The sequence below is a fragment of the Lygodium microphyllum genome, chromosome 10 (assembly GCF_053477565.2).
Source record: "Lygodium microphyllum isolate KBCC chromosome 10, Lygodium_microphyllum_v1.1.10, whole genome shotgun sequence".
In the NCBI taxonomy this organism is placed as follows: Eukaryota; Viridiplantae; Streptophyta; class Polypodiopsida; order Schizaeales; family Lygodiaceae; genus Lygodium; species Lygodium microphyllum.
This window is the reverse complement of record NC_141144.1, coordinates 59,926,032-59,940,285: the sequence shown is the minus strand read 5'-3', so window position 1 is coordinate 59,940,285 and position 14,254 is coordinate 59,926,032. Positions and strand designations below refer to the sequence as shown.

The window sequence follows — 14,254 nt, the reverse complement described above, 5'->3', positions numbered from 1 at the left end:
TGAGCGACATCACAATTTCTAATAGAAAATTTGAAGAAAGGCAAGGCATTACAAAAAAATTGAATCATTTAATTTTAATGTTATGTTATGTATGGCGGTATGGACGTAGATATGGATACCGGATTTTCATATTGAGGGGTGAAAGCAGAAACTACATGTAGGAGGTTTGATACAATTTTCCGCATTTTCACATTCAGGTTTGTTAGAAAATATATAGAATCTTTGATTCATTTTCATAATAATCGTTCCAATCAGAGCTGTTGAGTTTCATGTCCGAAATTAAATTTCCCTCTATTTTTCAGTGTACTGTGACACGGCAACCATTTCCATCGTTGGTCTGCGATGATGATGATGATGATGACGAGGACGATGCAGGAAATCAGAAGCCACAAGTAGTGTTACCATGGCGCCTTTTCCGCCATAGCCAGACCTTTCCTCCTCCTCCTCCTCCTCCTTCGAATCTCCCCCCCCCCCTCCCCCCCTCCCCCCCCGCCCCCGGCCCTTCTGCATATAAAATTTTGGCAGTCGGACGCAAGAATCACAAGCTATATGCAACAGTCAAGTGTCTGGTGAGCCATCAGCTTCACCTTGTCCACGCATTGTGAAAGACGTTCGACGCTTTACTTAGCCTCGTCTCAGCAGTTCGCTAAGCGCACTCCATGATCCGACCAGCAGCTTCCTCATCATCATCAGTTTTGGAAAATCCAACGAGGCAAAGGTCGCGTTTCCATTTCAAGCATTATCAGGACCGGGGGTGAAAAAAAAAGCAACAAATTTCATTTCAAGCATTGTCAGAAAGAGGAGCAGTCGGCCAGGAGAGAGCCATCACTTCTCTTCTTTTGGCCATCGCCTCTCCTTCTTTTCCTTCACCTTTTTGCGGTTTGCCAGGCTTGAGACACTCCTTTGTGTTTCCTATTATTAACAGATCATCGGGAAAGCCGCAAGTCTGCTCCCTTTCTGGCCTGTCCGCTCACCTTGGATGGCATGAAGAAGGCTCTCCAGACAGCATCCAGCATGGCGGCCGCAGAGAAAAGGTGGTTGGTGCCTCTAGTCGTCAGCTTGCTGTTCGCACTTACCCTACTGCTAGCTTCAGGGTTCACTTTAAGAGTTTCTCAAGGAGCTGGTTCTCCTTCCTATCGGTTATGGAGCTCGCAATACGATCAGGAGAAAGAACTTCAAATGCATGTTGCTAAAGGGGAAGCAGACGTACCTTCACCCCCAAGATTAGCATACCTCATTTCAGGGAGTCAGGGTGATGGCCTGAGAATCAGAAGGCTTTTGCAAGCACTTTACCATCCGAGGAACCAGTATCTTTTGCATTTGGATCTTGATGCTGCACAGAGTGAACGAGTCGATTTGGCTAAATATGTAAAATTGCACCCGACCTTTGTGGAGATAGGCAATGTGGATGTCATAGGAAAGGCTAATTTGGTAACTTACAGAGGTCCAACCATGACAGCTTGTACATTACATGCTGCTGCAATTCTGCTGAGGAAAGGCCGGGAGTGGGATTGGTTTATCAATCTCAGTGCTTCTGATTACCCTCTAGTAACACAAGATGGTATGTATCTCCTCCTTTTCTTTGGCCTTTCTAAAACATGGAAATTTTGTTTTCGGTAGTATGTAGTTGTAGTAGGATTATTAACCAAGAGCCTGCCGGATATTGTTGAAAGTGCACACCTTAGTTTTGCATTGCATGGCAATGTTAGATGGGCCTCTCGTGCACACAGCAAGATATTAGGGAAAACGTTTTGATTATTACTGGATTAAAGAGCAAAATGATGACTGAGCCTTGGTTACTGACCTTTTGGACTAGGAATGGTACCCTTTAGAGTTACAGGCTGTATATGAATGTCCTGTTGCAGTTACAGGTGTACAGGGTTTAATCTGTCTTTTTTGCTTACAGGTGGTGATCTCATTCTTTTTGCAATTACAAGGTGTCTACTTGTTAAGTTTTCTTAAGCGTAACACTTAACGTGGGAGATGTACAATCACAAATGCCTTTCGGTGGTCAGACTGGTGATTTGTTTACGTGATGTGGTGGTTTGGTATTTACCAGTCTTGCTAGATCCAGATGGTATTTATGGTAACTTGTGAAGGATCAAGAGATGCTGGATGTTTAAACTGCATAGGAGTTTCCATCCAGCAGAAGTTGTAGTTGTCATAGCTGCTAGGATGGCTATTTTTCTGGGCAATAAAAGACCAGTTTTGCTGTCATAGATTGAGGAGGTGGATTAGAGATTTTCTTCTGCAGAATCCGTCTACAATCTGCATCTGCTTCATTGAAGTTCGATTGTCGAGTCACATCCATGAATTTTGGGCAGTTATGTGGTATCTAGTGAGCTGACTACCTGCTGCATTTTTAGCAGTGGCAATGTCAGAATATGGGGCAGACTTTGCATGTCACTGGTATTCTAGCTCTATGGATGTCCAAGTGCAGGAAAAATATTGCATCAGCTTCCAAGTGACTTGCAGATAGGGAGTATTGGAGTTTTTATTCTGACATGACTTGAGCCAACCTTGAGTCTTGGTGAGTGTCCTAGGTGTCTATAGGGTAAAGAAACTTTTCTTCAAAAACACTCTAGTGTTCAGTCATGTGGCTTGTGTCTTTGCTTTCAATGTTTCCTTGCCCCTCACTTAGTGTTTGCCTGCATACATACACCCTAGTAATGGGGACGGTGGGATGTGGGGATACCATCCTAGACAAATCAGCTAGAGGGGATACCAAAAAGGAACAGGGTTTGCTTGAGACAGGCTTTTAAATTGGTTCCAGATGCATTGCAAACCCTTGAAGAAAACCAGTTTTGTGCCTATACCAAAGCTTGTCTCATGACATTGACCCTATGCAGGAACTACTCCAATCTTCCTCTTATGTGGTGGAAACAGCATCTAGAGTTCATTGGACTTTCCTTAGTTGAGAGATGATCAAAATTAAAACTAAAGACCACTCTAGATAAAAACCAAGAAAGCTAGACTTTATTATAGTATGCATATTGGTATTTCAGCAGTTGTGGAGACCCAAATACCAGCTTTCTTGCTCAGTCAGCGGCTCCTTGGAGTGGGAGTTTGCCGCCACATATGAGAAGTAGGGAAGGTAGAAGAAGGCTGTTCAACATAAACAGTTTGTTGTTGTCCAAGGACCAAGGGAAGGCCGAGTTTTTGAGTAATGAGGGAGATTCTTCCAAAGTAGAGCTATTTGTGAGGAGACATAGAAGTTGCAAAACTCTTGTTTTCACATGCAAGCAAATAGGGCATATCACCAAGGAATCAAGGATTTCCCCTAGAATATGAATAAAAAGGGATCAACTTCAAGGCGGGGTTGAGATCACGGAGTCAAGTTGAAACGGCTCCCTAGGATCCAACTTGCACATGAGACATGACACAAGCCACATTCACAGATATAAGGGATTGAACATCGGACTCACCTCCTAGCCATAGAGCCAAATGGGCTCACCCCCGAGCTTGGGATCTAGCAATACCCTAGGTCATGACCACATCCCAAGGATTGGCGTCCCATACCACCAACCCATACCATCTCGATGCACAGATATGTTAGCCAATAGGCCAAGAGTCCAAGAGTAGTGATCACATAACGAATATGCACAATAGGGCCTTGAGTCCTATAAATAGCTCTTAATTGCCCTAACCCTAAAGTGCATTCGCACTAAGTCACTTCATGACCATTGTGACCAATGCTACTAGCACCCATGTAGATGTTGAAGGATGTAACACAAGCCTTATCCTCTTCTGCCATAGTTTTTGCACTTTGTAATAGTCCTCGGTAGATTTGGATTTATCATCCTTGGGTTAATTGAATCTTGTACTCCCATAGTAGTCTCGTGGATGGAGATGGAAAAGTTGTTAACAAGTACCATGTCTAGATTGTACTAATAATGAGAATAGCACAATTGGTAGAGTAGGCTGTTTGGCATAAGAGGTAGACCAAAGCTGAGAAGTAGTGGAGGACATGACCATCTAGGTAGTGAATCTTGAGATTCAAGATTCTTTGAAGGGACTCCTTTCTTTAATGTTGACACGATCTTGGATTAGCTTGGCTCTATAATCTCATGGGGTTGCCAATCATCACTCACACTTTGTGCTTACTTGGATGAGACATGGTGGGAGTGTGTGGACCTTGCATGGCGTCGTTGCACCCTTGGTGGCTCGAGCATAGCAAGTGATGGTCATTTCTTAGGTCTAGGTGAAGCATGCAGATTGTAAGGGCTTTTGTTCTATGATGATGTAAATGCAATTGCATGAACAGGAGCCTTTTTCACCTTTACAATACAGAGATGTGGATGAGATGGGGCTGGGCATTGCCATGAGTTCGGCTCTCTTTCCCTGGACAAGTTGCCTTGCTAATTCACCCTGTTCCATCAGATGATTTCAGCGTTGGGCTTGTTCCAGGAGCAGAAGCATTGGCCCTTGGGTAAGCTTTAGGCCATTTGGTGCTTCTTTCAAAAAAGGATGATGGGAGCTCGGTCTTGTGTACAAGTTCACCATGAAAAACAAGTTTCCCTTGCTGCAGATTGGAATGAGTTGTTGATTAGCTACAGCTAACTAGGGTGGTGATTTTGTTAAGGTGAACTCTTTATGTCTGGCTGCATCAAGGAGCTGCATTTATACGGGATTTGTATTTGCAAAAGTACTTTATGTAATTGAAGTTTTTGAAGGAGACTCACTTTTGGAGGTTTCTCTGTACAAAAGAGTAACTTTTTACGTGAAACCATAGCCAACCATCCTACATGGAGCTAGGATGCCATTCTTGCATCAACTTTGAAGATGTATGGTAGGTATGTGTTGTATTGCACAATCTCATGCTTAGAACTTGTAAAGCTTTGCCAAGAGTCGAGACAATTGCAATGCAGTTCCTTAAATTTACAAGAAGCATTATACATTGCATCTCTATGTTGGATGAACCATATGATATGTTTGCATTTCTTTTGTATTTAATGTTATAACATAGTACAAGAATGTTTTGACCTTACTTTTCTCTTCATCTAGCCTGGCTACCCACTTTGACAGTCTCCTTGGTCTCTCTCAATCCTTGGTGCCGCCTCAAGGCTCACATCCTTCATCTTCCTCTTCCTCTTTTACAGTGGCCAACCCATTTGTTCTATAGTTGTGTAGAAAAAAGCTTGCCACTTTTAATTTCCTTCTTTCTTTTTTGTCTTCCTGTTCCTGCAATTCAGTTAGTTTTAGCATTGTCCTTCTTTTGACAATCCTGTCTTCTCTTTGTTTGATTGCTGATCTTTGGCATATCCTCTATCTGCATTGGATTGCTGTTCAAAATTAGTTGAGCTTTTTATTACTTATTTTATGTGCTTTTGAACTGCAGATTTACTTCATGCTTTGTCGTATATCCCCAGGGATCTCAACTTCATTGAGCACACCAGTGACATTGGCTGGAAGGAGTATGTTAAATTGGTGCATTTGCAATTGAAAGTTTTGTTCAAACTACTCAAACAAACGTTTTAACTGAAATGCAAGCGTCCACTGACCTTTCTGTGTTTTCTGCTGCAGATTTCAAAGAGCTAAGCCTATAATTGTAGATCCTGCTCTTTATCTGGTGAAGAAAACTGATATTTTTTGGGCAACTCAGCGGCGTCCCGTACCTCAAGCATTCAAACTGTTTCTAGGTATAGTACTCTGCATTGTGCTTTTGCGTTTTTTAATGTCAGGAGATAGTGCCTTTCATGTATTTTTTGTGCTTTGAGTAGTGCTTGCATATATATTTTCGAACCAAACGTATTTTTGGTTTTGTGAAAAGGCTCTAGAAAATAAGCTTGACAACAGTATTGCTGAGTTGTGGTGATTTGCAAATTGCCTTTGTACAATGCTGAAATCCAATGCATTAAATGTTTGTCACTACTTGCATTTATGCTGTTGTGTGCTTGATGTGAATATGTATGCTTTATTGGCTGGTAATGCTAGAACGTTTTCTTGATTGCTCCCTCCATAGAAGTCACTTGAATGGTGTGATCATTGTATCGCCTATTTTTCAGCAGTTGTGAAGCATTAGGTCCTAAATCCACAACTCATATGAAAGATGAGAGAATGCAAAGGTGGAAACAATCATCAAATCAACTATTACAACAATACGAGGGAAACGTACAAGGTGCATCCTTGGACATTTGGATGCGTGCCGTAGTGTTGGTCATAGTGGTCATAAAGTGACCTAGTGTGTATGGTGAATGCATTTGGGGCACTTTAGGTTTAGGGTACCCGGGTCTATTTATAGACTTAAGGCCCTATTATGCATGTCCTTGTGTTGACCACCATTCTTGCACTTATGCTTATAGGCTGATGTGTTCATAGGCTAGGATGGTGCGGGCTGGTGGTATGGAATGGCAGCTCTTGGGATGTGGTTGTGACCACCTGGTGCACTGTTGGATTCGAGGCTCAAGGGTGAGTTTATTTGGCTCTATAGCTGGAAAGTGAGTCCGATGTCCATTCTCTTTATGGTCTATGCCATGGGTATGGCTTGTGTTGTGTCTTCTGTGTAGGTTGGATCCTAGGGGGATATTTTTAGATGGAATTGAGAGCCCAAGCTGCTTGCTACCCTACACACTCTTGCACTTCGTAGTCTATTTTCGTAGAGCATGTCCATGCCCATAGTCAAAATTAGTATTTGCTCGACCTCGTGCAGCCACAAACACTCCAGTCCATGCTCCTCGAATTGCTCTCTCATGCTTGTGCCTTCTTGCACTTTTGATCTTGCAGCACTCACCAAGAGAAGACCTTGAATAGCTCTAGTCCATGATCTTGCTGAAGAGATGAGAGGATGATGTAGATGATCAGTCACCCAATGATGATCTAGATCTCCACCATGATCACATTGCAACCTTGATGGCAATGCCCCCTTTTTGTAGCTGTCCATTGAAAGGATAGGCATTTAAAATTATGCAGTCTGATACGTAAAAAGCATGACTTTAATGTGCCATAAATCAACTGACTTTAACCTTGATACTTTTGCGACATCATCAAGGTATTAAAAGCTTGACTAGTACATGATCCAACTACTGACAAAAAGCATGATTGCTACTATACCAAACTTTCACAAATTTTTGTTGGACCATCTCCATTGTCGCACTATTGATTTGTCCCTCCAGGTTGATGTTCGACATGTATAGGTGCATTATATTCCCCTCAATAGAACTGCAACTTTCTTAAGCTGTGTTGGCCCCATCTGAATGCATGAATTTTTAAAATGCCTCTTAAAGATTTCCATAAAGCTCTAAAGTTTAGTCCATGGAAATTGGTACCTGAAATTCTCATTGTGATGAGCAACCACTTGATACTCAAGATCTCCACCACGAGGACCACTCAAACAAAACTCAAGGGTGATCCTCAAGCTCTTGATATACAATATTTAAAGATTTACAAAGTAGCCACAAACATTCAATGCCAATTCAATTAGGACTCCCTTACTATCCGCAATTGCACTAGGAGCTGCTGCCCATCACTTAGAACTTCAGAAGGCTGCTGGCCAGACTAGCAGTTGTGCATTATCCTCTAGAGGTTGTCGCTTGTTGCCACCAGTTGTAAGCCCTAGATTGCTGTCACTATTTGTTGTGTCACCCCCTCTACTCTAAAACTTGGGTTTTGTTGATGCTAAGTTTGGAGAAATGATGCCATCATCATCGAGAGTGGAAGATGTCTAGCAATTTAATTATTGGCTAGTTAGATTATTTTTCAGGGCACCAAAATGATTATTAATTTTCAGTATTTAAAAATTAAAAATTAATATTTAATTATGGCTAATGCTGAAAAAGCCATTTGGGAAGGTTGCCACTTGTCAAAAATGCCCATGTAAGACTGAAAAATGTAGTGGTTGGAGAGAGGTACTTTTAGTGTATTCAGTCTGCAAGAGAGAGGGAGGAGAGGTTGCTGGTCTGATTTCAGGCATTGGAGGAGCTTTTGAGGCAGCCAGGGGTTGGAGAAGACAAATCAATAGCAGGTGATAGCATCTACAAGCTGTTGAGACAGGGCAGTAGTAGTAAATGACTGATTTTCTTCAGTTCTTTGCATCTACATGTTGTGGCAAGGCAACAGTTGCATTTGACTAATTTTCAGTCATTCTTCGCGAAAAAACTCCGAATTTTCTCTCTACAGCTTTCTCTCATCTCCCAGTCATTTCACAGCCTTGCTCTAAAGATCTCAGCATTTGGACCCTTGGAGGCCGAGAAATTGCAAATTTCTCTATTGTAAACTCTAATTTACAGCAGAAATTAGGGAAGCATGTCAGAAATTGGAAGCTCCAAGACTTGGATTCAACAGGACTGAAGGTGAATTTCAGCTAAATTCAAGTGGAGGACTAGCCATCCATTGAATTTGGGGCATTTCCATCGTCTATGAAGTGGGTGAAGGCCAATTAAGTGCCTGAATCGAGGGGCAAATTAGATTGAAAACTTGTTGGTCACTTTAGACAACAAGGGAAGTTTGGATTGCGAAGGGGATCGGGAGAATCCCATTGTAAATCAACTTTTTCTTCAATAAAGCTAAAGAAATACTGAAAGGAGCACCAATTTTGGGCCAATCAGGTGTGCATTGTCCAAGATCAGTAGGTAAATTTGTATTTTCAGATTTGCATTAATTGTTTGCTGCTGTAATTAAGTTGTAATCAGGGATATACCACCCATCCACGGAAGGAAGGCTGGTTACATGGAGTCATCTCCAACATTGTGTTGATTTGGAGGACTATGTCTCGCTCCCTCCATTACTGCCCACATTATTTCTTCTACTATCCGGTGTCTTCTTTGATATCGTATTGCTCGGAGGACTGCATTTTACTTCCTCCATGGTTCTTCCATAGGTGCTGCCAGCCTTCATCACCCATGACCGTGAACTCATTTTGACTCATTTTAGGGTCACCGACTCCTTGGCTCTAGAGCTTCAATCCCAGTCCTTGAGATGCGAAGGTCTGAGTTCATCGTATCAATGTTGTATTTCATTTGTCTTGTTTTGTGAGTTTCTAAGTTCATTCACTGCTAGTATTTGTCATATACTATGTTATCTCCAATGTATACCCTACTACATCTTTACATGTGGGCCTTGTTTTCAGCTATCCATATGTCTAGGTGGATCACATTGAAGCTGCACTTGTTCTTAGCCGTGCTGCCCTACTTGAATCCACAAACCACTGCCACAAGGTGCCAAAAGACGGTGGACATCTTTAGTGCCTTATTGCACGAAGTCTCCAAGATTGTGGGGAATCACTCACAATAGGATCCCCCCACTATGGGTCTAACCTATTACTCTATGACGCCTATTGAAAAGGGCAATGACTTCAAACATGACATCATGATCAAGAGGCCCAAGTTGCTCCAAAAGAGTTTGAAAACACGAATAGCTCATGAAGTACAATGACACAATGTGGGAACTTGAAACACAAAGAAGTCACCTTCTCACAAAAACAAAGATGAGTCCACTAATGAAAGTGACAAAGGCATGTTACTTTGGGGAAGTTATCTTTGGAGAAGCACATGACCAAATAGTTGCAATTGGAAAGTAATACACAATAGCAAGTAGATCTTTTAGGGGCTTGATTTCATATATGGTTTGACTCCCTCAAAGTAAGCCACTTTGAACGAATCTTTTGAAGCAAGCCACTTTGAAGCTGACAATTCATGACCTAGGCAACATGTTGGGTCTCAAACTAAACAAGAAGAATTCTTCATGCTATAGCTGAATCATTGGATAAGCCGTTGTCATGATGATCAAGGCATAGGCTTAAGCATGCATGTCCTCTGGCTCACCAACCAACTCAGTGTTTGGTTGATTGACCATCATCTCATCTTGCCCGACCAATTTACCAATATCTTGGTAGACTGTCTAGATTTGGTGTGAAAGACATGCTTGGTTGTAGCCACTGGTTTGGGATTTGAACCATCAATATGTTACCATAAGTTTTGGTCTCCAGCTGGATTTCATCTCCAATCCAGCTTGGATGACTTTGGAAAGATGACTGAGGAATGGGTTGGGTCTCAGGTGTAGGCCATGCACCAATATAAAAAGCTCTGACACTCCACCGAGAGTCTACAGGGATTTTCTGATGATAAGGCACCACATGATGTATGAGTGGAAGATAGCTAGAAATATCATTGCTCATTGACAAACAACTAATGGAGAAAACTCAGTGGCAAAGACAGAATGCAATCCCTCAATAGAGGGTTTCAAGGCTGCTCCAGGAGCTGTGGCAGTTGGTAGTAGCCACAACCCGTGCTTGCAATGAGTGTTCGATCTCCGAGATGTGAGAATCTCAAGAGTTGGCAGCTGTTCCTGACCAGGTGGAGTAGATGAAGTGAAAGACTGAAGCACCACTGTTTGCCTGACCAGGTGGAGGAGATGAAGTGAAACACAGCAAGGATCAGGTGAAACACAGGGAAGCACTACTGTCTGCAGACTTGGGGAGCTCATACACATGTGCAATACAGTAATCAGTGATTCCAGTGATTCAGCACTGCAAACAGCTTAACAAGGTAGAAAACTGAGAACAGCATCGCAGTAGCAGCAATCGGAGAAACATCTTTTCTGCAACAAAGAAAATTGGACCATGATGCAACTCAAGCTGCCCGCACAACAGTGAATCAGGTGGCAGCCACAAAGTAAGATAGAAGGACCATTACATTACTGTTGCCAGGCTACTTGAGAGAGTGACACTCTCTCAAGGAGAGGGTGAGAGCATAGTAATGGGGAATGGCTGTCTTGGGGCCCCTGGAACTCCACCACATCACATGCATACATTTGGTAACTATGAAATTTAAAATATTGTTTTTTGTATGCCGTCCCATCCCCTATCGCCATCCCTTGTCCCTAATCTTCTTGAAATGGAGAAAGAGCTTGAGAAGGAGGGGCTTTATATGTGTATGCACATGCACTCGTTCTTTGGTCGTACACATTTACCCACACATCCACCCACCATATCACATGCATACATTTGGTAACTATGAAATTTAAAATGTTATTTACATATCCTTTACGAAAAAAAAATGTTATTTACATATGATGTCCCCTCCCTTGCTTTTGGGCATCCCTCGTCCTTGTCCTTCTTGAAATGGAGAAAGAGCTTGAGAAGGAGGGGATGCAATGAATTTATAGGTATGTTGTCTCGTAAACGATGATGAAAGAAAAGAGGATACGGAGGTATGTGATGATGGAGCAGTGGAGGATGATGTAGATGAATGGAGCTAACTTTAGGGCGTCTTTAATTGCTGTACAAGAATTTACAGCTATGAAAACTCATGTAAAATGAGGAAAAACATGTTCTTTTGATAAGGGAAAAGGGGAGAGCTAGTACCAATAGGGAAAGTGAAGTAGCACAACACAAGTGTCCAGCCACATATCATGAGATGTGACAAGTGGAAGGACACTTGGAAGCTCGTGTGATAAGTGTGTTGACACTTCTCTTTTCCCTATGGCCTTTCTTTTTGGGATGAGTATTGTCAAGAATAGAAACAACGAATGTTAGTACACTCTAGAATGTAAAACTAACTATTTTTAGAATGTCATTCTTATTTTTTAGGACTAGCATTTTTAGATCAATTTGAGGCTTTTAAAATTTAGGGACTTGCTAAATTTAGGAATCCCTAAAAATTTAGGAACTCCCTTGTAAAAACTCTTTACGAGTACATCACAAAAACATATTTCTATGGAAAGATACTTGCATTCTAAGCTTTTAGCCTATACATGCACATTGTACAAACATTTCATGATCAATGCCATCTTGGTGATTATAATTGTCTGTTTTGGTAGATTTGGCTCACACTTAAGGCATTAATCTTTTTTATGTGCGAGCTTAACCTTAATATGCTTGAGTTCTGATCACAAGCACCCAATCGGGTCATATAGGTGGAAGTGTGTATTATCTTTTTTTTAACTCAATGTGTGGGTGCACCATAACTTGTGACCACTTATCAGTGGTCAACTCTAATGTACTTTTCTTTATATTTAGTAAGTGCAAAGGAAACACATTTAATGAATAAATAAATATGCAAAATAATAGGGAGGGTACAAAATTATTTTTTTCTGTTGTGTTATGACATGGACACAAGAGTGTTTGCCACTTATGCTGCAAAATGCAGTCACAATGTGAGATGCCAAATCTTGAAGTAGACTCTAGAGGTGAGGCTGATGCGATGGTCAAAAAAGAGTGAAAAAGGCCAATGCACAATCATAAGGTGAGTTGTGTGAGGTGATCAGGGAGACATTGCGGAGTTGGCAGCAGCCAATGTGCAGTAGTGTCTTGTTGAAGTCGGTAGTGGTCCTTGTTCCTTAAGAAACAAATAATTAAACGTGTTCTTACACATGCATAGAAGGGCAGAAACTTCAATGGTTCATGCTTACTGAACTTTTTAATGCTTCTCATTGTTAAGAACAATATATTTTGAGTTACTCTAAACTTTCATTGTCCTCATTATGATTATTGTTATTATTATCGGTATTAATTCTAACTGTTTATTGTCTAGAGATGGCTTTGTCCTCATTATTATCATCAGTATCAAAATTAAATGCCTATTGGCTAGAAACATTGTCCTGCATTGCAACTGTATGATACAACGTTTGACATGGCCTCTGCAGGGCTATTTGTTTCCAAGATCTTTTTAAAATCCTTTCCCCCCTGTGGATTGTTGTGCAGGCTCTGCTTGGATGGTTTTGACTAGAGACTTTATTGAGTATTGTGTCTGGGGCTGGGATAATCTGCCTCGGACTGCACTTATGTATTTCACAAATTTTGTCTCCTCACCAGAGGGCTATTTTCAAAGTGTCATTTGTAACACAAAAGAGTTCCGGAATACTACAGTCAATCATGACCTGCATTATATTGAATGGGATGACCCACCCCAGCAACACCCTCTTTCATTGGGTGTTGACCATTTTGACAGCATGAACAGTAGCGGAGCTGCATTTGCAAGGAAATTTGCAAAGGACGATCTGGTACTTGACAAAATTGACAGGGAACTGCTAGGCCGTACTGGTGAGCGTTTTACTCCTGGGGGTTGGTGTATAGGAAGTAGAAATGGAAGGAGGGATCCATGCAAAGAGATAGGAGATTCCTCAGTGCTGAGACCTGGGCCTGGGGCCAAGAGGCTTGAAGGCCTGCTTTTGCAGCTTCTAGATCCCAAGACTTTTCGAGCAAATCAATGCCGCATCAGCTGAGCTCCAACAGCTATTATCTTGACATTGTTGGTCTGGATAGAGAAGATCAAACTTCAACCTGCAGATAGAAGTTGACAGTGCTGGATCATCTCTCCCTACCAGTTTTGTACCTGCAATGCTACACATGGCACAAAGTAGCCATACATACATTATCCCCCATGGGCATCGAAAATCCATGTTACAGGTGCCCAATATGAATACTTAGCTCGAAACCTTTAGACCTTACATTCGTTTCTGCAAATGGGGAGGTGCTGTATATGTATGGTGGCTATCACAACAGTACTTCTCAGGTGGTTCTCAGCATTGTGAACTATGTGTATTTTGATGATTTCATGAACTTGGGGGAATCGAGACAAGCGTATATTATGCTAACTGAACAGTGCGGGCTCTTCTAATCACAGAGCTAGAAGCTGATGCTCTCTCTCTCTCTCTGTGTGTCTGTCTCTGTGGGCACTGTGTAGGTGTGTGTGTACTGATTCTATAATCGTCTTTTAGTGAAGGTTTTTCTCTGTAATCCTTAGCTTAGCACGTTACTTTTGAGATGACAAGCGATCATGGATTAAGAGCCAGCCTCTGGGATGAGGACGTGAAGTTTTGAAGCTTGTGCTAGAAATATAGTGTTAGGTCTATAGAAATGCGCCAAAATCTCGGTTGTAGAGTGCAACGCATACTATCGTACTAGAAGTATAGTGTTAGGTCTATAGACATGCACTAGAATCTTGGTTGTCGAGTGCAATGCATTCTATTATCATCCCCTTGTTTGTTATGAGGTCAATTTTTGCATGCTACTTAGTTTCATGTAACTATACAAGCAGCCCAAAATGTATTCTTTATATGTAATCTTGAAGTTGCCTTTGATCTAAAAGGGAAGGTCTTGTGACATTGTGACGTGATTTATTAGTTAGAGGGTGCAAACTTGAACATGCCATGAAAACTTGAGCGGCATATGCACTTTCGTGATACTACATGGAGGAAATTGCTGAGATAAAAGACCCACAATGGTTAGGGGGTGACATTTAGTGAAAGGTAAAATCTGTGATATTTAGTTAATTTAGTAAAGCAATATAATTGCATGAAGTTTGAGTTGAAGACATAT

At 41.6% G+C, this 14,254-nt stretch overlaps 1 protein-coding gene across 2 annotated transcripts; it reads left to right on the top strand.

Moving 5' to 3' along the window:
* The first annotated feature begins 275 nt into the window (after positions 1-275).
* LOC148030049 (beta-glucuronosyltransferase GlcAT14B-like) lies at positions 276-13,911 on the top strand. Of its 2 annotated transcripts, XM_087686323.1 has the most exons (5): positions 276-718; positions 926-1,561; positions 5,339-5,414; positions 5,524-5,639; positions 12,638-13,911. In XM_087686323.1, exons 2-5 carry the CDS (start codon positions 985-987, stop codon positions 13,156-13,158), a joined length of 1,290 nt encoding a protein of 429 aa, XP_087542449.1. In that variant the 5' UTR covers positions 276-718; positions 926-984; the 3' UTR covers positions 13,159-13,911. The 2 variants fall into 2 exon arrangements, with proteins under 2 accessions (XP_087542449.1, XP_087542448.1); XM_087686322.1 differs by having other exon boundaries at positions 276-1,561; positions 12,638-13,910.
* Positions 13,912-14,254: the final 343 nt, after the last annotated feature.

Excerpts from the sequence above, each read along its gene's own strand:
- LOC148030049 (XM_087686323.1), top strand. The coding sequence starts at position 985 with ATGAAGAAGGCTCTCCAGACAGCATCCAGCATGGCGGCCGCAGAGAAA. Across the intron at positions 1,562-5,338 it reads CCCTCTAGTAACACAAGATG|ATTTACTTCATGCTTTGTCG; the intron begins GTATGTATCTCC and ends TTTGAACTGCAG. Across the intron at positions 5,415-5,523 it reads AGTGACATTGGCTGGAAGGA|ATTTCAAAGAGCTAAGCCTA; the intron begins GTATGTTAAATT and ends TTTCTGCTGCAG.